Source organism: Colletotrichum chrysophilum, assembly GCF_026319265.1.
Source record: "Colletotrichum chrysophilum strain AFK26 chromosome Unknown scaffold_11, whole genome shotgun sequence".
NCBI classification, from domain to species: Eukaryota; Fungi; Ascomycota; class Sordariomycetes; order Glomerellales; family Glomerellaceae; genus Colletotrichum; species Colletotrichum chrysophilum.
The window spans coordinates 454,176-477,318 of NW_026517298.1; the positions used below are offsets into that span (position 1 = coordinate 454,176).

At 52.2% G+C, this 23,143-nt stretch overlaps 2 protein-coding genes across 2 annotated transcripts; both read right to left on the minus strand.

The window, feature by feature from the left end:
• Nucleotides 1-3,789: 3,789 nt before the first annotated feature.
• COL26b_002332 (uncharacterized protein) lies at nt 3,790-9,292 on the minus strand (the record flags this gene model as incomplete). The annotated part of the gene is made up of 2 exons (XM_053175256.1): nt 3,790-9,037; nt 9,222-9,292. 2 exons carry the CDS (start codon nt 9,290-9,292, stop codon nt 3,790-3,792), a joined length of 5,319 nt encoding a protein of 1,772 aa, XP_053040876.1.
• An 11,693-nt stretch (nt 9,293-20,985) lies between these two features.
• On the minus strand, nt 20,986-22,661 carry SEC61 (translocon subunit; the record flags this gene model as incomplete). Its single annotated transcript, XM_053175257.1, has 3 exons — nt 20,986-21,061; nt 21,118-22,462; nt 22,652-22,661. The coding sequence occupies 3 exons, from the start codon at nt 22,659-22,661 to the stop codon at nt 20,986-20,988; spliced, it is 1,431 nt and encodes a 476-aa protein (XP_053040877.1).
• Nucleotides 22,662-23,143: the final 482 nt, after the last annotated feature.

A 23,143-nucleotide genomic window follows, 5' to 3' on the forward strand; every position in this document is an offset into this window, starting at 1 on the left:
AGTAGCCTTGGATCATTAAGTATGATTGCAGTACGTTTGACTTGAGGTCTCAATGACAATGATATGAGTCGGGAGCGCTGAGAATGGGGCGTCGATGAGGATGAGGAAGCACATGATAAAAGGTACCAGCGGAGTTCGAATCTGATGCCAAACGACAAGTACCGGCGGGCTCTCCGTTGTTTTGGCGAGTTAATGACGACGGACCTAGAATACATCTGGCTACAGAGCTTGGCAATCTCCTCTCGCTCGTTACCTCCTCGAAGTGTATATCCCCCGTCCATCATTCGCATCCATATATTGGACATGAAATACGGTCAGTATAGCCATACGGAACAAGCGGCAGCCATTCTGTTCGTTTTGATCGACCCTCATCGGCGCCAGCCATGAATATTAGGCTGCAAACATTTGCTGAGCTAATGCGCATTGCCTTTGGTTGAGCAACATTGGCCGTGGAAATCTGTGATAATGCATAACGATGTCATTGGGAAATCCTTGGCTCTGCTGTTGCTTTGAATGCGGGCAGTCACCAAATATAAATGAGCCCCGTACGTGAGGTGAAGAGCTGGTCCTTCTTTTAAGGCCAATATGGCTTGATGCTCTCCTGTCAACCCTGACAAGCATTCATGGAATGATCGCCAGTGTGCTATAGGCTGAGCGTTCGGGGCATGTTCAACATCCGGTCTTCTATCAACTTGCCGAGATATAGCAATACGCGTGAATACCATAAGAAAGATGAAGGAAAGTGATGTCTATGGGCCAAGCAAAACCACATAATGAAGCTTAGCGTAACCGTTTCAGATGTCATAACTTTCTAGACGTCATTTGTCTGGCATAGCTCTGATGCGCTAAATTGCAACGACTGCCACATTGTACCCTTCTGGATCGTGACAGACACACATACTATAAACTGCAGTCTTTAATAGAAAATCCCATCCTCGCTACAACGATACGGTACAACTCAGCCTGACTTGTACCGGTATCTGGGACTATTCTAGCCGTCCTGTGGTTGCTGCGCTTCCGGAGCCTGCAATCGTCAGTTACAAGAGCTAACTCATAGCGCCAAGGTTGAAACTTAATTAATCAGAAAACTCAGAGAATCCAGAGTGTACTGATGATCAACTGCGCGGAAGCTAAAGGACGCTTGAGCAGGTATCCTAGACAGAAGTACAGCTCAGGCGATGTCCAACTGTTTTGTGACTCGTTCTCTTACCGTCATTGCCAGTCACCCGTTCCACAGTATTCCCAAATATGCGTGGGTTGTACGAAATAAGCATCGCAACCTGAGAAAAGGAGGGCCTTTCTGTAACGACATGGCGTGGGGCCTCGTAAGTGTCCATGGCACGGTTAGTATGACCCAGATGACCCAACCCATTGTGTGCTCTGGCGGCTTGAGGACTTGCCTGGGAGATCTCCTACTTATATGCGTAGCTAGTGATAGAAAGTGAAAAGGAACAGAGACAGCCTAGACCGCAGAATGCCGGCTACCTTGCCGATATTGATGAAAACCATCCGTGGCCGAGGAAATACAACGGCACGGGGGACAATTGGTGTAATAGGGGGGAAGCAGCGGGTTTCTGGAAGTTTCTTCGCGCGACAGGAATGGGGTCTGATGAAGGGTGCTGGTGTGTCGCTTTTTTGGAAGCCAAAGAGTTAAAAGCTCCTCAAGTCCGCTACTACCTGCCAAGATCCAAGCAAAACCAGATTCAATTGTCTTCGTCCACTCTCTTCCTCTCTTGTTTGTGTGCCCGTATGAGTTGAAGTCCAGAACATCGTAATTCTCGTGGCAAACTTGTTGATGGAGATCCGAAGCGGAGTGCTGTACTTGTCACACAGTCTGGTCGAAAGGCGTCAAAGTTCTCAATTGTAAGATTAATTTGCCGAGGGAACAGATCAGATCAGTGAGGTAATGTCCTTGAAATAGTAGGAGAAGTATCAGATCTTGCTCGTTACACCCACGAAGTGAGGCGTCGCACTCGTACACATAACATCGTGGTAAGGAGTAGTTGCTTATGAGCACTCACTGGCGTCGGCTGCTGAGGACAGTAGCCGTATAAAAGCTAGACGATCCATACTTCGACTTTCTCTCTTGTAACTAAAACAATGTAATAGTACGCCGAGTTGATTGGGTATGGCTATTGCAGATGACCAAATGCTTTTTCCTAGGCCATTCAGGACCGCGTCATCTGCCGTTCCATGTGGTGGGCATAGACCGCGGCGGAATGAGATGATGAAACGTATGCATACGGGAAGAAAAGAGGTGGAGATCAACGAGGGAATCAGGATTGGATGTTGTCTTGGTGATGCATTAGACGTTGAAACCGCAGACGCGAATTCGAGGAGACCCTTGGGGGATGGCAGGCTTGCCTACCGGGTCTGGTTTCTCTGAATATCACGCCAATGAAATTGGTGTGCCAAACCCTTTGAAAAATGAATACCAAGTTCTATTTATACCTGGGCGGAACTTCTTCCATTGATCATAGGATGCAAAGCTCTTGCATAGATCTCAAGCTCAACAACTACCAGACACTTTCGCCAGCCGGGAAAACAGCCACGATAAAAGAGCTATGAAAGATCGTAGACCGTATGTGTTTGGCCCAAGGTTACTTCGGAGCATGACTCTGGGTAAAATGCGAGGGTAGATGCGGTCTAGCTGGTGGGCATATTGCACATCCAGCCAATCTACTTCACGCGGCCTTGCTAACTGAGATCGAAACAACATAGCGCGTACCGCCTTTGTATCTCGTCGTTCACCCTCCATGTCGATAGTTGTGTATTCCCGAATTAAATAAAACAAGAGAGAGACCGTTCAAAAAACAGAGCCATAACTCAAGGGATCAATCAGGTAGACATGAACATCGCAAGCACTCGCCCAAAGACCATAGTCCGTCCACCTTCGAAAGCATTTGAAAACTGTTACTACAGTGGCTACATTGATGATTAGAAGAATCAGATATCTCTTCTCTTTATAACTCAGCATAGAAATACTTCTGCCCGTCAGCCTGTAATCCGGAGGCAGGCTACCGCGTATCATGCACTACTCTCTCTGTTTCCAAAACCTGGAGCCCACACAGCGCAGGGTATAATAAGCTCTAGAACGCTGGCTCTAGTGGGATGACGCCAGCCAGCAATTGAAGCTCCTGTATGGTTTGTCCGTAAGTTTAGTAGAGCCAACGATTAACTACGATCCAAGGTGAAGTCCTCAACCTCATCACGACACCATCCATCTCGCATTCATGACCGCCGTGCCTCCGTCGCCCACCCTCGGAAGATTATTCATTGGTATACTTCCAATCCAGAGCCCCGCAATCGTCTAAAAGATTGCTCATACAGACAAAGCCTCGACCACGACTAAGCAACGGGACAAGCATTCGCTCGCACTGAACTATGTACCACTTTTGCTGTCACTAAGCATATTGGCTGGTTCTGCCTGGTAAGGGTGAATGAAGCAGCTTCTTTTATAGTCGCGGTAGGCCAGATAGACGTGTAAGTCTAGACTGGGAAGGTTTCAACGAGGCCAGTGGAAAACTTGGACTTGCTGGATCATAACACGGGCATCTAACACCCCAGTAGCGTCGCCGGGTCGAATATTCGTAAACGTGATTTCAAGTCACCAGACGTAACGTAACAATAAGACGGCAGATGAATGAACAAAGAGAATATTCCTGTATCTACCGAACCTAAACTATCCTTTACCTTATTAAAACACAACGCTGGCGATAGCTGAGAATACCAACCCCCGGCTCAACGCTAAGACATAATACACAAGGCCAAGTCGTCCAGGTCAGGCTCCTATCCTCCGCCAGCCTTCCTGGCCTCCTCGTCGGCCTTTGCCTTTTCCTCAGCTTTTCGCTTGTCCTCTTCCTCGGACGTCTTTGCTTCCTCGTCAGACGCCTTCTTCTTGGCATCCTCTTCCGCTTTTCTCTTCGCCTCCTCATCCGCCTCTTGTGCCTTCTTGGCATCTTGCTCCGCTCTCTCTCTGGCCTGGGCTTCAGCCTCAGCCTTCTTCTTGGCCTCTTCGGTAATCTTCTGGGCTTCATCTTCAACGGCCGTCGCCTGGCTGTCACCGATTTCCTCGTCGTCAATGTCGACTAGCCTTCCGGAATCCCACTTCTTCTTGGCGGCCTTGATCAGAATAGATAGCTCTCCACTCATATCGCACATGCCCCGGAAGCTGCCGGTCTCCTTGCGAATCAACTCGTATGGGTGGCCGTATTCGACAACGGCTCCCTTATCCAGAACGAGCACCTTGTCGTAGTCCACGATTGTCTGCAGACGGTGGGCAATGGTGATGATGGTGCTGGTCAGTTCGCGAATCGTCTCCTGGATCTTGGTGTCGGTGGCGTAGTCAATGGAGGCCGTTGCCTCGTCCATGACCAGCACATTCGGGCGCTTCAAGAGCGCTCGGGCGAGGCACAGCAGTTGACGCTGGCCTTGAGACAAGTTGGAGCCGGACTCCGAGACAGGTGACGATAGGTTGAGGAAGACGTTCTTGTTTGTGGGTGCAATGGATGAAGCAGGGCTCGAGTTTGTCTCGCCCTGGATGAGGCCGAGGTTGGGCGTGGCTGGCAACATCGAAGAGGCAGAGGGTGTCGTAGGTCTAGTCGTCGACTCGTTAGGTCCGATGAGCTGAACCTTGCGGAGGGCCTCGAAAATTTGCTCATCCGTGTACGCGTCAAAGGGGTCGAGGTTGCTGCGGATGGTGCCCATAAAGAGCGTAGGATCCTGGGGGACGATTGTAATAGACTCTCTCAAGTCCCGAAGTCCAATCAGTCCGATGTCAATGTCGTCGATCAAGATCTTGCCCTCGTCGGCCTCCAAAGCTCTGAAGATGGCCAAGGCTAGCGAACTCTTGCCAGCTCCCGTTCTGCCAACAATGCCGACCTTCTCCTTGGGGTTGATCTTGAAGCTGAGGTTTCTCAGGACAGGGTCAAGATCCTGGCGGTAACGCGTAGAGTAGTTGATGAATTCGACAGATCCCTGGCTGGGCCAGTTCTCAGGGGGGCGGTTCTTCTCCACAATGGGCTCAGCCTCTTGCTCAACGTCCAGGTACTCCTTGATACGCTCCACTGAGTTCATGTTCTGTTCATTGATGGCATAAAGGCGAATGAGCCACAGGACGTTCTCCGTGAATCCAATGGCGTAGCTGAGAGAAATACCGGCAAGTCCAGGCTCGATGGTGCCAAGGCTGAAAATGATGAAGACTCCAGCAAAGAAAGACACCATGTCTCCAAGAACATCAGTTCTGAAAGCAAGCCATCGGTTAGCAGCCCAAAGATAGATGAAAGGACGCGCCTGCACATTGATCTTTGTCAGGTTCTCACGGATGAAACGGCGCTCATCACCATAGGCACGAATAGTGGTCATTCCCGACAAGGTCTCGCCAAATTGCTGGAATAGAGGGCTTCGCTGGACGGATTCCAGGCGCTTCAAGTCTCTAGAAGCTCGGAGATAGAACGAGCCAACAAACCAGTAAGCAGCGGTGATGAAGACACCAGCGATGAGGAAGCCAGGGGTGATGACAGTGATCAGGACGACAGTGACTAGAATTCCAAGGGCACATCCGAAGACGCCAATAGCGATCGGAGCGACTTCTTGGTCGACTGCCTCAAGGTCCTTGCTGAAACGGTTCATGAGCTGGCCCAAGGGAGTAACGTCGAAGAACTTGAACTTGGCCCTCGAGACGCGGGAGATAAGATCGTTGTGAATCTTCTTAGAGGCTGTCAAAGAACCGTAGAAGACCCAAATATCTCTGATGAAGGCTGTGGCCGAGCCTGCGACACCGATAATGGCAAGAATGGTCAGGTAGTAAGTAACGTTGACGTCGGAGTTGTCGGTAGTGGAGAATGACGAGCTGATTCTCTCCCCAATGTTGGCGATGGAGGCGAAGTAAGTGGGAGACAACGACTGAGAGCTGTAGCTGTGAGATGAAGTCGAGAATGTCATGGACTGCTCTTCCGTCTGAAGATACTGCTTGGCCCACTCCCGCACCCACCAACTAGTTGCAACACCTGAAAGCTGCTGGAGACCGAAGACGCTGAGGGCAACGATCCAGAACCACCAAGGGCCCATGGATGACAAGTACAACTGGATGACAGGCCACTTGACGGAGCCCTCCGCCTTGTGTTCCTCCATAGCATCCTTCGTCTCCTTCTTCTTCTTGTCGTTCTTCTTGGATCGGGCATCGGTGGTGTTCTCGTCGCCTGGGTTGACGACGGTTTCGGAACCATCCTCGCCGACGCTAGACGGTACACGGGACGGAATGCGGGAGACAGTGGCGGAGTTGATGGCGGCCTTCTGGATCTCCTCTCCGAGCTTACCGGAGGCGATGAGTTCGCCCGATGGACCTTGAGCACCAATTCTGCCATTTTCGAGAGTGACGATGTAGTGGGATGAGGGAGCGCACAATGTAAGGTTGTGCGTGACGAGAATGCAGGTTCGGTTGGCCATGAGAGGACCTTTGATAGCATTGTTGAAGATCCATTGCGCGGTATGGGAATCCACGGCGCTGAGGCAATCGTCCAGAAGAATGTGCCGAGAGTTGGAGTAGATGGCGCGGGCAAGAGAAATACGCTGCTTCTGGCCACCAGAAAGAGTAATGCCCTTCTCACCGACCAGAGTCTCATCGCCGTTATCGAGAATCTCCAGGTCACGCTCCAAGGCGCAAGCGACAATGACGTCTCGGTATCTCTTCTCATCGTAAGGTGCAGCGAAAAGAATATTCTCCTTGATGTTGGCGTTCACAAGCCAAGCAGCTTGGGCGACATAAGCAACCGTATCCGCCAAGTGGGTTTCGGGGTCAGCGCGGACTTCCTCACGGCTGCGACCACCAGGGCAGTACACCTTGCCATCCACCAGAGTCATTTCTCCCAGCAAGGCCATGAGCATAGATGTCTTTCCAGAACCTGTGGGTCCAGCAATGATGTTGAGCTTTCCGATGCGGAAGTCAACGTCCATATCCATGAGACGGAAAGCCAGCGATCCATCGTCCGCGACAACGTCCTTGCCACCCCAGATGAAAGTTGCCTTGCGGAAGCCGATAACCTTGTTGCCGTTCTCGTCCACATTGTCCTCGCCAAGTTGCTCGTATTTCTCCGTCTCCTCCTCGGTGAGGAACTCCTCGACACGGTCCAAAGAGACCTTGGTTTCCTGAACGTGAGCAAACATGTCTCCCATTTGATCGAGAGGAACACGCAGAAGCATGAAAAGCGAGATGGCAGTGAAGGCCACGGAGGGGTAAAGGGGCTTCTTCTCGACGAGAGTGTACATCAGGAAAGAGAAGAAGGTGATGAGAACAGGCACGGAGTTCCAAACGGCAACCGCGAAAGACCAGATGATGTAGCGGGATCGGAGAGCCTTCAACTCCGCAGCACGCTTCTCGTCCACGATTCGGCCAAACTTAGCCTCCCATGCGAAGTACTTGATAATGCGGATGTTTTGGAGGACTTCGTTGGTCACATTGATTCTCTTGTCGGTAGCTCCCAGGATCTTCTTTGACGTGTTGGCAAAGCCTCGGGCGAAGCTGTAGTTGATGGGCAAGAGCAAAGCCATGACAACGAGACCGGGGATGGCGCTGAGACCCATAACTTGCCAGAGCAGAACAATCGCAATGACCAGCTGAGTAGGAGCGGATGCGCAGATGAAGTGGAGGTAAGCGGTGACTTCAGAAATCTTGAAGCTGTCCACAGACATCAGGTTGATGATGGTGCCCAGGTTAGCCTGCTCGTCGTCCTTCTTCTCAGCGTCCTTTGAGGCACCGTTGGCGGACTCGGCGTCGCTGGCCTTCTTGAAACCCAACTTGGACTTGACCTTTGCGAAGAAGCCCTTCTTCTCGGAACCAGAAGGCTTCTTCATGCCGAGTTCTTTATCTTTGCCTGCGGCGGCCTTGCGACGAAGGGCCTTGGCATAAATTTCACCAACCATGATGGCACGAATGCGAATGCAAATCTTGCGACCAATCCACAGAGCCATGCCGTCGGCGAACGATCTCACGATGTCGAGAACGGGCAGCAGGATCACGTACAGCCACAGGACGTTGATCGGAGCTCCTTCGGGGCGCTCCACATACTCTAGGATGGCCTTGAGCAACATCGTTGGGGCGAAAGTGAAGATACCAGCCAGGACTGCCAAGGCGAATTGGCTTAGAAGCTCGGCCTTGAAGTACTTGATCAAGTGCCATGACAGGGCCCCGGTCCTCTTGAGTGTTCTGTAGTCCGCCAATACGGCCGCAGCCTTCTCCTTGGGAATGAGGTTCCAGACACTCTTCATCTCAAGAGTCTCCTTGTATCCGCGCAGGATCAAGGGGTCGAACCAGGAGAAGGTAGCCAAGGAGAAGAGGGAGGCCAAAGGCTCGCGAGAAGGCTCAATTCCATCTTCCCACTCCAACAACACCGTCTTGTTGCCCTTTCTCGTGGTGACAGCAAGGCCAAACAGCAGGGTGGTCAACGCAAACTCGAGAATGACGAGGATCTGCGCGAGCTGAGGAGGCGGGTGGACAATGACAGAGCGGAAGATTGCAATGGTAAACAGCCACTGGAAGAGGTAGATGAAGGCCGTGTGGTTCCAGATGCGAGGCACGCGCCACTTTGTGTTTCCCAGGAAGAGGCGCAGTGTGACAAGGATAGCGACGTAAACCCAGTTGACGAGGCCGACGATGGTGACGATCAAGCCGTGGCCGCCGGCAACGGAGCCAGTCACCAAAGAAATAATGTGAATGGCAATCAGACCAGCAATTGCAAGCTCCTCCACGACGATGGACAGGTTCTGACCGTGAGGACTGTCGGCCTGGACAATGGATCCCTTGGTGGTGGTCTTGACCAGAGCCAAGCGGCCACCGCCGTTCATGGTGAGTGCCTCGTCGTCGTCCTCATCGTCGTCGGCGGTCTCGTCGGGAGGAAGCTCGGTATGCGAGTGGTGATGTTCGTCAGAAACCTGTTCGTATCCATGTTTGCGATTCTTGGAGATGCTTCGAAGAGTCTGCACGGCGAGGTGGAGGAATGAAAATCCTATTATAATCAGAGGGAAGAGAATCTTCAGATAGCTGCAACGAGAAGAATGGTTAGTTTTCGCATTCTATCCGGCGCAAAAAATGTCGGCGCAAGGGTACCGCAGGCACAGCTGTAGAAGGATGTGGCGCGGTGGTGCATGCGCTTTGATGCGATGCGCTCGCGGTGCGACTGAGAGGGATGCGACGGAGCACAAGACAGGGCGGGATCATGACTTACTCCTGCTGGAAACACGGCGTGAGATCATCGATCTGCCATATTGGCCAGCTACACTGAGCAAAGTTGCTCATGTTTGCTGCTGCTGCTGCTGCTAGTACCCCACTCCCGTATGGCGGGGAGAAACGCCCAAAAGAAAGCGATCAATGGTCGAGCTCCGACAGCTTGTGGTGTTGGGGTAAGATAAGCTGAATGGATGGAAGTGTAACGGCGTCTCGGATCGGTTCGCGGCGGTCCAGTCGAGGGAGCGGTGGCGGGAGCCGACGTCGGACTTTGTTGTTGGAGAGGGAGGAGAAGGCGAGGTAGGGCGGGTGTTTGTATGTACGTCACCTCATCCGAGAGATGGAGAGGATCAAAACCTATAGGTAGGCGTTGCAGAGGGAGTTTCCGTCGGGTGCACGCTGCTGGAGGGCAGGTGATGTCGGGGGAAGAAACAAAACAAAAAAAGAGAAAAAGGAAAAAGAGGGATGGAAGGAGGAAGAGGATGGCACGCCTTTGCTGCAGAATCCAGAATGAGTTTTGGGGGTGGGGGGGAAGGTGTTAAGGTAGCTAACTTCTGGTCCCGTCTGGTCTGGTCTGGCGTCTGGTTAACAACACTCCATGGCACTGACTGACTGACACGGGGAACTGACGACGGTGCCCTGGCCTGTCTGTCCTCCTACTTCGTCGCTATTTTTTTTTTTTCTCTCTGGGACCCGGTCCTTGCTGGAGCACTCGGGGGCCGAATGCCTACACATACACACACTGGACACATACAAAATACGAAGCACACAGTCGCCGGAGCAGCAGCATAATGATCCGCGGCAAGCAGCTCACAGACGTGGGAAACAACAACGGCGAGGTTTCCACCGCCTCATCCACACTACCTGAAGGACGCAGTCTCCACGGATCTTGGCCAGAGCGGAGCCTCCCTCCCTCCAAAGTACCCAGAATACCCAGAATGGCGACCCCGGAACCCAGCTTCGGGCGTTGTTCCTCACTGTGAGCTAGACTGGGAGCCGAAGCCATGCCTCTGGAGTCTGGAGTGCTGGCAGTCAGAATACACGACACAGGCGCAGGCTCCGTCCGGCAAGGTCAGATGCAGTCCGGAGGTCCAGGGTGTACCAAGGCGGCCAGGGTCGTGCCCCGCTAGCTGCACCACGATAGCAGCAAGCCGTCCAGTGGGAAGCTTCAATTGCAGCAAGCATGTGCTCGCTAGCAACGCTCTCCAGAAGCCTCCTTTTCGCCCTGCTTCAGCGTGCAGCTTTCTGCTCCACCAAGCGTGCTCCGCAAGGGCGCAAAAGGACTGAAGCTACGGTTCTATGTTGGCCTACCTTACCTCCCCGCCGGAAGATAACGCGTGCGCAAGTGCTTGCTGTTCCTGCTGCTTGCCATGAGGATACAGATCAATGGATGAGTAATGTAGGTAAATAGCCATGTGAAGTAGCTACCTACCTCAAAACCATCAAGTCACCTGCCGGCCAGCTTCATTTCTCCCAGAAATGAGATGTCGCTGGAGCGTCTTGCGCAAGGCCTCTCTCATTCCACCAACCCAATGATGTAAGGCTCCCCAATCTAAACATCAAGAAAAACCCACCAGCTCCAGCTCCTTTCGGCCCAGAACGCTCAACGCCCATGACGACCGAGCACCTTGTCGTCGGCGAGCTCGGTTTCCTCTTCCCCACTGCGGCAGGTCTCGGTACGTACCCGATGAGCAACTGAGAGCTCGATCTCTGAGGAAGGAGGGAAAAAAAAATAATGATGAAAAATTCCTGAGCAAGAGAAACAAGAGGTACGTATCTATCTTTTCGCAGGGCTAGACGCCATACCACGCTAGAAATGGCAAGGGCGAAAAGGCGCAACGAGCAAGCGCATGTACAACTGAAAGTGCAAGTGCAAGTGCAAGTGCAATTGCAGTTTGTAGCTCCTGCTTGGGTTCAAAATCGCAGGCAGTTGCCGGAAGTGAAGGCGCAACGCAGCTGTTCTGGCTCTGGCTCTGCTTGCACATGGATGGATTCTGGAAAGCGCGTTTGCAGGGATCGCGAGCCCACAGCAGCAGCAGCACCTCACTATCTCGCTCTCTCTTTCACCCGCCAACCACACCTCTGCCAACCCACCTTCCACCCGGATTAATGCATCCTTGAAGCGTTGCTCCCGAGAACCTGGCCCTCTCGCAAGCAAATGCCTGCTCCTTGCCGTCCGACTCACCTCACCGTGTTTTCATGGGCATTGGCAATGGCAGCCCGCAGTGTTTATTGTTGCAGGAAACAGCGGCATAGGCAACACCCGTTCCATCGGCAGCGTCCCTCCTTGCTTTTGCCTTTGGTGAAGAACAGATGGTTTGCCAACAACTTGCGACACACTTTCCCATGAGATCAGAATGATGTCTCAAGCCAACCACTGCTCCCAGATGCCTGGGAAGTACACGGCCAAACCTTGCCTCGTCAATCTGACTTCCTGCAAATCTGTCCTTCAACGAACGTCCTTTGGGTGTTTGGCCTGAGGGACCTGCGCCGTCTCCTAACTCCCGACTAGCCCACACACTTGGAGCTCAAGCTGCTTTGGTAGGCTTTGACCATCAACAATGTCTTACCGTCGAACAATGCTTTGAGCTGACGCTCCCTCGTCCCTACAGGACTCAAAGGCGTCCACTCAAGGCCTCCCACAAGCACCAGCTCGCTAGCCTCTGGATCCAAGAGCTGCCACGAGGCTCAAGGTTTCCCAACGTTCAGGAACATCCGCACCTCTCCGCCTTTGGTGCGCTGTCAGAAGCCAATCTTCGACTCCCAACCACCACATTCCCATCGTGTACAACGCGCACGGCTCACTCTTCGACGTCGTCGACATTGAACCAATTGCATTGCGTCTGGCACATCAACTGCTTGAGTCGTACGCCGACGTTTTTCTCAGGTCGTACGTAACGATCGACTGCAAGACGGGACTCTGAATATCCCACCCGTCCTCACGTACGGCGCCGCACCTGCAAAGCGGCGATAACGAATAAGAGAACTGATCCTGGGTGCGACTTCCTCCCCACCCGCTTCAAGCACTTCTGCTGCAGGCCGATAGGCGCTCGACTGTCGGCATGAGGGAGATTGCTTTCTTGCCTTGGGCCATCCACACCCCTCGCTCTCCTGGAACACCAAAGTCAACCTGAATCGCACGCCATACGCTCCATTGCGTGCTCTATTCGTACCTCTCCTGCATACGCGTGTGGCATGGATGGAAGCTGGCTTACATAGAGACACTCCAGATACCACTGATGGGTGACAAACATGAAGCCTCATGACCTCCCGGACAGGCCCAATCGTGTCAATCGATTCGCCCGTCCCTCCATCACGCGGTTGATCAACGCAGAACCCCTCATTTTTCTTGTCCTGAAGGTCGCTCAGCTCTCCTCAGAACCGAATCGCAAACGAAGTCCTCGGCTGGACTTTACTGGACTGGACCCTCAAATGTCGAATCCGCACCTCCATTGCTGCTAATCATCGACCTTCCCGTTGGGGCAAGACACTGCTCGGGGATCAGATCCATCTGCTTGAGCCCCCGTTCATGGTCCATCCCATCTCCCCAAAGCGGGATTCGGCCAACAATGCCATTGCCATCGGCCAATGACTCACCTTCACCGCCATTCGAAGACACTACACCTTCAGTAAACCACAGATACTGCATGACATCTTAGGCTGACCAAACCCTGGCGCGTGGCCGCACCGGCGGCAGGAAGTTGCTATCCGACTGCTGCAGCCGTTGAAAAAAGCCCGCAGCATTGCAAGAGGTATCTTGGCCTTGCCCTGTGCGTGCATGCAGCCGGCGAGAGGCACACGATGGCTTGCGGGGTTCCAAGTGCTGCAAACCGATCATCATCACCATCCCCGGAAACTATTGGCTGGCCCCGCTGCGGTTCGATAAGGCCAGGCATCGCATAATCCATATCCTACGGCCTGCAGCACGCAAATCGGCACGAACAGGTGATGCCGGAGTCGGGGCGGCTCGGGGCATTGCAAGAGTGAAAGACTCCACGCACGCACCACGGTCACTTCCAAAGCCCATGCAACGTGCGCCGGGGAGCTGTCCCCTCCCTGCAACTACGGATATGCACACAGGACTGGCCCTCTCTTTCGGTCTCCCACTCGACGTTGCAGCGCAGGTGCCGCCTGAAAGCCTGGCCAATGTCTGGGGAACTCTAAACCACCTCATGGCATGCCATTTACCACCTGTTCTCGAGCTCTTCAAAAGTCGAGTGTCGATCATTGCGCCTAAAGGCTCAATCGCATTTTGAAGTTCACTCGGTCCATTAAATCAACCACAGCCTGACCCATCACCGTCTCTGAAGGATTCTGCCGTCATCTCGTTAACCCACAGGGTGACCAAAGATTCTGTCATTTTGATACTCTGTCAGTGCCACCCTGGATCCTGAGCTTCTTGTTGGACCATTTTCTTGCCAGGGGAACCGTTATCAATCAGATAATCTCCCCTCCAAGGGCTCACCTTATGGACACATCTCATGTTGTCCTGTTTGCCAAGAAAGCCGTTGGCAGGCATCACGTGTGTATGAGCGCCATTCACTTGCTTCTTTTCCAGGGTCGGATCTCGATCATCCAAGAGTCAGTCCTAGCTCAGGAACGAGACGAGGGAGTCAGATTGACCGCGTCCTGCCAGTCAATGAGCGTGTTCTCAAGGGATCGTGAAACTCTACAATGTGATGCTAGATTCGAATTCTGGATGCCTCAATTGGAATCTGAGACAGGAATGCTCATATCTCCCACGACTCGTCTCCAGGACATCATCATTCAACCAAGACAAGCGCCGCGCGTCGGTAGTCGGCAACCCCCTTGCTTGGCTTCCAAATGTCACCAGCGTTCTATTTCCGTGGGGAAACCGGGCACGATGCCGGTACCGTGGAACCTTTCTTTCCATGCTGATAAGGGCGGGACTCTCGTGCGAATGCGCCGACACGACTGCGAAATCCCAACGACCGGTGTCCTGCGATTGAGGTCAACAACGCGCTTGTCAAATCAAGGCGTGAAAAACTTAATATCGGAATGGTCTCCGGCGAAGTCAATAGCCCGGAAGTGGTACCCGGGTGGTCCAGCGGTATCGACTCCGCCAATGGCACTGCAACTTGATTTACATCTAGAAAACGGACATTCTGGACTACGTCCAGCCGATCAGAGCCTTGTTGTTTGCATCGGCACGTGCGATACTGATTGAATATTCAGAGAAACACCAGGAGATTTCTTTGGGATGCTATCCATACTCGCGCTTGTCCAATCTTCCCGCGTCCGGCATCCCACATCGGCCCCCTCCCAAGACTCAACCTGCAGCAGGATTTCAACTATGACCCCGGACCACGCTAGAGGCAACATCATCAGAACGGTCAGCGACCCTAGATAGATGTCCGCTTGAAGCGGCCCGGTCAAGAACGATTTCGAAGCTCGTAAGCGCTCCGCCCCCAAAGGCAAGTGACGTGAGCAACCCTTACCCAGCATCCCTCCATCCTTATTGGATATCGATGTATCACGTAGTCCTCTAGCCTACTGGAGAAGAGGCAGTATCTCCGCGTTTTCTCTCGGAGAGAAAACATGCAGGCTCCCCGGAGGTTTTGCTCATAACGGTCAGCGCGCATGCGAGAGACCCTTTCGCGAGCCTCCTTCACCGTTTGTTTGGGTGTCCAGGGGGGTAAGCAAACATGGCCGACATGGGTGTTGGAATACCGCCAGCGGCGGTTGAGGAAATGGCCTGCCGCTGCTGCCGCCTCTCATGTGATTGAAATGCTCGCGTGTTTGAGGTGAAGGTGTACTATGCGACTGCAAGTTTTCTGGTAGTCATATGCCATATGAAATGTGTTGCTCTCCATCCACATCCATTTTGCTGTAGGGCTGAAAAGACCACGTGAACCTTCACAAGCTGAAGTTTTCATCAAGCGGATAGTGCAGAGGCCAATAAAAGCCACTGGCATCGTGAACTTGGATGGAACCTGCCAACCGAATCGGAGGTGACAACATTGGCTTTCATCATGCGTCAAGAGCCAGATTGAAGATCATGTGCTTATCTTTCAACCCCGTAGTTGCTTTTGGTGAGTACCAAGTTACTCTGGACCACTAATACACGACAAACACGGACGATAAGCAGAGATGGCTGCTGCTCTTGTTCCATTGCGTGAAAGCTGGCTGTATGGGAGCTACTCATGTTCGGCAGTCTCGATGCTCACAGGAGTACATGGTATTCACGAACACGAGCCGTCGGAATATTGGTTGGCGTATAAACCGATAACCCTCATCGTAGCTCTTATTTATATGTGCCTTGGTTCTCCCCTACCATTGGTCTGAAGAAAGATTCTGGTCCCGGCCCGGCGTGCTTGGGATTTTCGTGGGAAGCGGCGTTGTTTGTGTGAAAAGGGACAGCTCAGTCTTTTTCGGTCAGTCATGTCTGAGGTAGGTAGACGCGGAAGCCTCAACCTATAAAAGCAAGGTAATTCGGGTTTGAAAGCAGGATTTTAGAGCAACAAATCCGTACACCTGCATGAGGTGCGCTCAAATGACGCTTGGGCTTCTGCGTTGAAGCTGAGCAGACACCTTCGGGGATCGAAGTACGACCTTCAGGAATGCTGCGTACACACTGATGCAACTCCATTTTAGTTATTTGATTAGCACCTGTCATCATCCTTGGCTTGGAAGTATTCGTATTGCATGGGAATGGCCATTATGGGTTGGCTTCTGGAACGAGGTTGCCACATCGATGATGCGGATGTGAGGAACTGTATAAATGAGCTTAGATCGTTTAAGACAGCTTGAACTCGTCAATTCTAAGCAGAATTCGTTCCGTGAACCAGAGCGTCGGAAGTGGAACAGCTGGCTGGCCTTTTATCCTTCCGTGACAAATGGGTAGTCCGTCGCGGGTCATGAGTTGCTGGAAGCGGACCGCAACATCCGGGCACTGATCCCTTTTGGTTAGGGTTCGTGTGTAATCTGCTGGGAAACGTCGAAATTGTTTAGCAAGTCTGTGGTACTTGCTTCAATCTTCGTCCTCGACCTTGGGTTACATGCCTGATTTGGCGGGTAGCTGGCTTTATCGTGTTGATTGGTCAGGGGCTGAAGGCAGTATAAGAGGAGCTTGATTCAGTGTGATTGAATTTCAACACAATGGGTGCGCCTGGTCACTATTGGTCCTTTGAGACCCTTCAAAAGCGGAAAATAGGACCCGATGCCAGGCCCAAGGCTTAGTTCGTGCCCGTACGTAGGCCTCTAACTACTTTGACGTATACACACTGGAAGACCGTGATGACGAAAGACGGGACTTGCGTGATCCAGGACCTGCAGATAGATGGCTCAATAAGAATGGAGGCATAGAGACCGCTTTAGTTTACGGGTGTGAACTGGGCCGGGACATAAGCAAAACGAAAGGCTGCACAAACTGGACATTGCTTTTCGGAGTTCACTAACCAGCTTCCAAGTAAATATATAGCATATTCATTGGAACATGGCACAGTGATCTCTCAGGTGTTATTGCGTACCCAGAGTGCTCACAGGTGCGTTTCATGTTTTCCATTCTGAGTCTTACTTCAGGCGAACTGCTTCCATTGCTCGGTTCTGCGTCCCTCCTTAGGCGACTTTTATATTAACTGCGGTCTTGTCAGATCATCTCAGACAGACATTGCAGGGGCAATGGATATGCCCAGGTGATATTCATCATCACGCTCCAAGTCAGGAGGCGGAATGCCTACAACTTCGTAGTATCTCGCATACGCACGACTTCGTGGCTTAGAAGCTGTACGACTGAAATTTTACGGATAGAATACGCATTTACTTGGGGGCATCATACGGCACGAGTGACAAGGAGGCTGAAAGACGAGGGTACTAATAGCTGGATCCAAACCGGGTACTAACAGAAAACCAGGGCTCAGGGGAGTGTTCAATCAAGGGCGTAACAACTGCTAATGACTGACAAACACCCTGGCATATTGTCTGGTGTGGCCAGTATCTAGCTTGAAAATGCTGGTTTTATATGGTATCTAAGGTAAGCGACTAAAGAACGACCACATAGAAGGAGATGGTTGGGGATACTGTAGATATGACGCCTATTTAACGTTTGAATTCGAACCCAAAAGCTTTTTTACTTCCCAAAATCGTTCTCTTCGTCGGTTGTAGTAACCCTTGGTTTTACTTAGGATTGGTTAAATGGTCTTGAACGTCGTTTGTAGAAATGAACACTGAACCCCACGCATCCTTCTCCTGCTCTGCTACATAGGTATACTTCAGGTCGAGTCCCAATACACGCCGGATACAAATGATAACAGCCAGCACTGTTCGATGGCAGTAAGGAGGTGAGCTTCTGGTACGATGTGCATCTCGCTCAAGGCGGCAAGCACGGCCTGCGACTCAAAGTCCGTGGTGTCAGTACGTCGAAGATGATGTCGATATTTTGCTGTCGAAAAATAAAACATTTCATTATGTATGATTTATATGCTGCTTTGTGCCGAAAGTAACTTCATAGGTCCGGTTTATGCATCATGAGCTTCAGGGTAGAATCAGCTTGTAGGAAGACTTACATTAAAGAACGGAATCAAGACCATTTTTCCATGAATACGACACAGACGGATCACTGATGGCATTTTTTATTGAAAAGCCTCACTCGATCTCGCCATTGATGTATCCGAGATTGACGGGGGGTGTGTACAATACTCCAGAGGTGCCCAGGTTCGTCACGTTCTGCAGACAATGCCGACGAGGTTCAAGTTGTTAACCCTCCAACTAGGCACTTGGCTTTCAGCTGGTGGCATGGAAACGTATGAATACCCTGACGCGGTCTACTGCTCTTTCCCATATCTTCCCCACAATGACAGAGATCATAGGCATTGTGGGCTTATCGATTCGAGAGCATCACTATCCGTTGATGTAAAGTTCAAGCATCGATCAATCCACAATAACCATGGAATGCGCCGTATGCTTGAGGTATGGTCATCAAACTTCTTGTCATTTCCTCTCTCCGCATATACATAGTCATGGAAGTATGTATACTCGGGTCGGCGTACGCCTACGAAGCATGATATCGGAGCCTTGAAGGTTCTTCCCCGAAGACACGACCGTATTTCTTGGTGCAGAAGGTCGATCATGCTCGCACTCGTCTTATTTGGGTTTGAAACCATCTGATGATTCGTGATCTAAGGTATGTTTTAATGCTCTTGCTGTCGATGACGCGATGCGTTCGGGTGGAGGCGCAGGCTGACAGGCGGCTTCACATTGCAGCTGGGGTATGGCGAGAACAACGTGCTACGAGAAAAGGCAGAGACTTCCGTCAGTGACTGAGGCTAGTAGACTTCTATGAGAACGAGAATTCGCAGGTTTTGGGTGTACATGAGCTCTTTGAAACGACGGCCTTCAAGCTATGTCAGAAAACTCTTTATAAGAATGGCTATTGGGTAATGTAGAATCAAGACACCCAAAAGATGAAATAGTCGCAGTCTTTGTTCCTGGTTGATGTAATGATGTTGCTGCTGATAGGGGATGGGCAACTGACATAGTTCATCTCGGAATGCTGTAGTTGCCACATCCACCGAAACAACACTGAACTGAGGACTGAGGCAGCCATTACAGTATCTAGAATCACGACCAAGAATATACGAAGAGAAAAGGTGACCCAGAGAGACGGGTACGGACGAAGGCTTGCGCATCATCAAGAGCCGTCGCAAGCCACTTGGTGACCTGGTGACGCTCAGAAACCCTGGTCAGAAGCCAGCCTTGTTCAAACTCCTGACACCTTCTCGCCGACATTGTGTGCTGTAACGTAGTATAGCAGCATTTCAGACTTTATTTATAGTAAGCTCGATACTCTCAAGTTGCTCAAATGGTTGGTCAGTCGTTTTCTAGGATGCTCTGGTAGATGGTCCGGCAAGCTGCTAGAACTATATTCAAGCTAGATGCTAAGATATATATATAGCCTTCACAAAACCACACACGCCAAATGAACCGAGCGAATAAGATCGTCTTTCCAAAAGCGCAAACAGACCTCATCTCTAAGGTGAGTCGATCGTCTGAGGCTTAACTAGCACGAGAAGATCAAGGCGCGAAGACACTAGCCAGAGATTATTCCTAGCCGTATCGTCAGCGAGCAGAGAGAAGGATGGGCAAGGCAGAACCCATGAGATGCCCCTGTCTCTCATGTTGTAGCATATGACATTCGTTATATGGCTCCATTGTGCTTGGGCTTTGTCTTTTTTGTAAGTCATGAGTTTGTGCACCCCACGCATCTGTGACATGAAGTCTGGCACCGACGAAACACAACATGCTTATATATTGCCTCAACTTGGTAGTTCCAAGATTGACTATTCGGTCATCGCTGAGGACTGATGACGGTACCTGATTTCTCAGGAAACTGATCATACTTTTGGGCCAACGATAAGAGAGCCGTTGAAAGGGCGGACTAAAGGTGTAGGAGCCCTCATCGGCATGTTGTAGGCCCATGGGACGGAAATACCAATGCCACTGAATGATGCCGCGACACCCCTCAAATACCTCAAGCAGTGTGAATAAAACTATTCGTTTTCAAGTATACACACCAAGTAGGGCGAGAAAAGCCAGCCAGTCGGATGATGGTGTCCAAATCCCATGAAGCGGGAAAAGGAGAAAGAAACTCGGTCATGCGCAGCAAAGTCGACTTCTGTTTGGAAGCTGCAAATTCGAAGTTTGACAACGCCATGCTGATTGTGCTGCGCCATCATCTTCTCCAAGCCCGTCTGATTTATACCGGTAATTAGCTGATCCGCGTGACGGTGGTTGGCCCCTGATTCGGGACGCGGGCCTTGGAACCTGCCCATACACGACGTTCACGCATGGGAACCTTAAACAGGGGAGCAGGATATTATACAATGACCACAGGAAAACCGTCTGGTCCAGGGAATTAGTTGACAAGTGCATCATCGATCGGGACTTCACGAGCAGAAGGAATCGGCACGGTAAAGGCGGGACGTCCGATCGAGCAGCTGGAACTTGATGTGCCTGAACAGAACGCCGCTCTTGAGCTTATACCGATGTATATACGCAAGGCAACCATCATGACTGGGGAAATTGCTGGACGAGGGATCCGATGGCACACAACGAGCAACCGGTGTCCCGTTTGTCGGCGGCAAGAGAGCGCTGGAAAGCAGCTGCGCAAGGCAGGCAGCAGGCCAACCCCAGGCTTCCCATGCTTAATGATATATGAAGACCGCATGCGGTTTCTATTGGTAGAGAACTGGCTGGAACATTCATCGGCCGAAATATATATGCCGTGCCATGGTGCTGACACAAGTCTCCAGGGTCATTATGAGCCCAACCATCGACAACTCAACCATGCCACAATACGAGAGGCAACACAAGGGGACCACAGCGTGGGAACATTAATATCTTACTCGCTCAGTAGCAGCAAAAGACACGATTTGGGCGCGTGAAATGGATTTGTTCGCATACATGGTCTTAAATACAACACCCTGCTAGAGTTCTCGACGGCCATGGCAAGACTACCTGACCCGATGTTTCCACCAAGGGCCAACCCTCTCGCCTGAACCTCATCGAAACCCCGCGTGGGGATGACAATCCCCTGTCCCAATGCAACCTAACCCATCACCATGGAAATCCATTGCTTTTGTTCTTCACGAGGGACACTAAAGACCTCGTCATGACTTTTTAAAAATGTATGCCGTGATATTACACAGAGAGCCACCGTATAGCGGCTGCTGGAAGCCTCGCATGAACAAAGGAAGAAGCTTCGCTATATCTGAACAGGGGTATGTCGTTCTCGTTGACTGGTAACATTATCCCATAATCATGCCCTTCATACCGGCCAGGTCACCCTCCTTAGCAGCAATCTCGAAGTAGCCGTAAATGATGCTGGCGAGATGTTAGCTGAAGCTCAAATCGGTATCCATTGCGGGGTAAGAACTTACGTGACAGCCAGAAGGGTACCGGTGCCGGAGCCGAGGGCACCCATGAGGTCGCTAGCAACGGAGAGAGCACCGATGCAAGCACCACCGAAGGCGGCGGCAGTGGGGATGATGCGCTTGAGCTCCTTGTACATGGACTGGTCACGGTGACCGGCCATGACGAGACCCTGGTCCTTGAGCTGCTTGGCGACATCGCGGGGGCTGGAGCCGGAAACCTCAATCCAGGTCTTGGAGAAGATGGCGCAGGCACCGAGCATGTAGACGATGTAGACGACAGTGTGGATGGGGTCGAGGAGAGCGTCCTTGAAGTTCAAGGGAGGAGACATGTAGTAGGCCAGACCGGAGATGGCGGAAAGCTGGGCGGAGCCGTCCTTGGCCTCCCAGACACCGAAGAGACGGACAAGGAGGTTGTCGGAGAAGCGGGAGTACAGCATCTGGCTGATGAGGAAGATGTTGGAGGACAGAGCGGACTGCAGCATGATGGGCATGTTGGAGGTGTAGAACAGGCGGACGGGGTACGAGCCGCGGGCACCACGCTGGCGGGAGGACTTGACGGGGATCTCGACGCGGAAACCCTGGAGGTAGATGACGGCGGCGAAGACGACAATGGTGGCCAGGAGGTTCATGATGTTGGGGAGGTTCTGGCGGTAGAAGGCCTCCTGGAGAGCGCGCTGCTTGTTGGGCCAGGTGAGGAGAAGGTGGAAGAGGGCAATGACGGCACCCTCGAACTCAGGGCCACGACCGGTGTTGATGGTGGTGGGGGAGAAGGCCTTCCACATGATGGACTCGCAGATGTTGGTGGCGATGAACAGGGAGATACCAGAGCCGAGGCCGTATCCCTTCTGCAGAAGCTCGTCGAGGAGAATCACGATCATGCCAGCGACGAAGAGCTGGAGGATGAGCAGGAAGACGATACCGGCGCCGAGGTCAGAGGGGCGGCCGTAGAGACCGGTGAAGACGTAGACAGTGGCGGTACCGGCAGAGAGGATGAAGGCGAAGAGCTTCTGGGCGGTCTGGTAGAGCTCGCGGTCGCTCTTGAGGTCGAGGTTGACGTCGATCATGTGGGTGCCGGCAAGGAGCTGGAAGACCATGCCGGAGGAGATGATGGGAGTGATACCCAGCTCCATCAGGGTTCCACGGTTACTCGCCATGACCATACGCAGCCAGTATAGGGGATCCGAGTTGTCGGAGGAGACAATGCCGTACAAGGGCATCTGGCTCATGACCAGGAAGATGAGGAGGGTGAGGGCCGTCCACATCAGCTTCTGGTTGAAGGGGACCTTGGTCTCCGGCTGCTGAACCTCGGGGAGGAACGGCACGAACGGCTTGACCAGGTCGAGGAACCGTACTGCGGGAGAGAAGCGCGAATGTTAGCCATTGTGGTTCTCCTGATGCGAATTGGTAAGGCAGAGTCGGGTATCGCGACCGGGGTCGTAAATATCGCGCGCGTGTCCTCTCGGGAGGTTTGCGACAGGGCGGCAAAGCACGCGATTCTGAGGGCTGGTCGAGGTGGTCTTTTTGGGGATCAGGTACTTACGAGAACTCATGATGGGCTGTTACACTGGGGGGACACGGGAAGGAACAAAAAACCAAACGATCTAAATCATCCAGATGAAGGGGACAAGAAGGAAGAGTTAGAGAGCGACAATGGCTCCAAGTGTGGCGAAGGGGAAGGTGATGGTGTTGGGAGAAGGGAGGTTATTAAGGAGAGGAGGAGGAGGACCTAAGAGCTCGGGGCAAAAAAGAGGGTCGGCTGCGATCTGGCTTCAAAAACGCCAAATTGTCGATGTGTCCAAAAATTGGTGGAGCTTGGGGACACACGTGACCGTCACATAAGCTGCAATTTTACTGGGTAAGGAGCTGGGGTCTACTGAAGGCGCTGCTGGGTATGGCAATGCTACGCTACCTTAATCCTCCAGCGCCCTTTTTTAAGCGTGCTTCAGTGCTTTTCGCCTCAGGGGTCCAGACGCGGGGCCTGGAAGGGAAGCTGACGGGACCCGACAGCACAGGGCAGGGAAGCGGGTGGCTG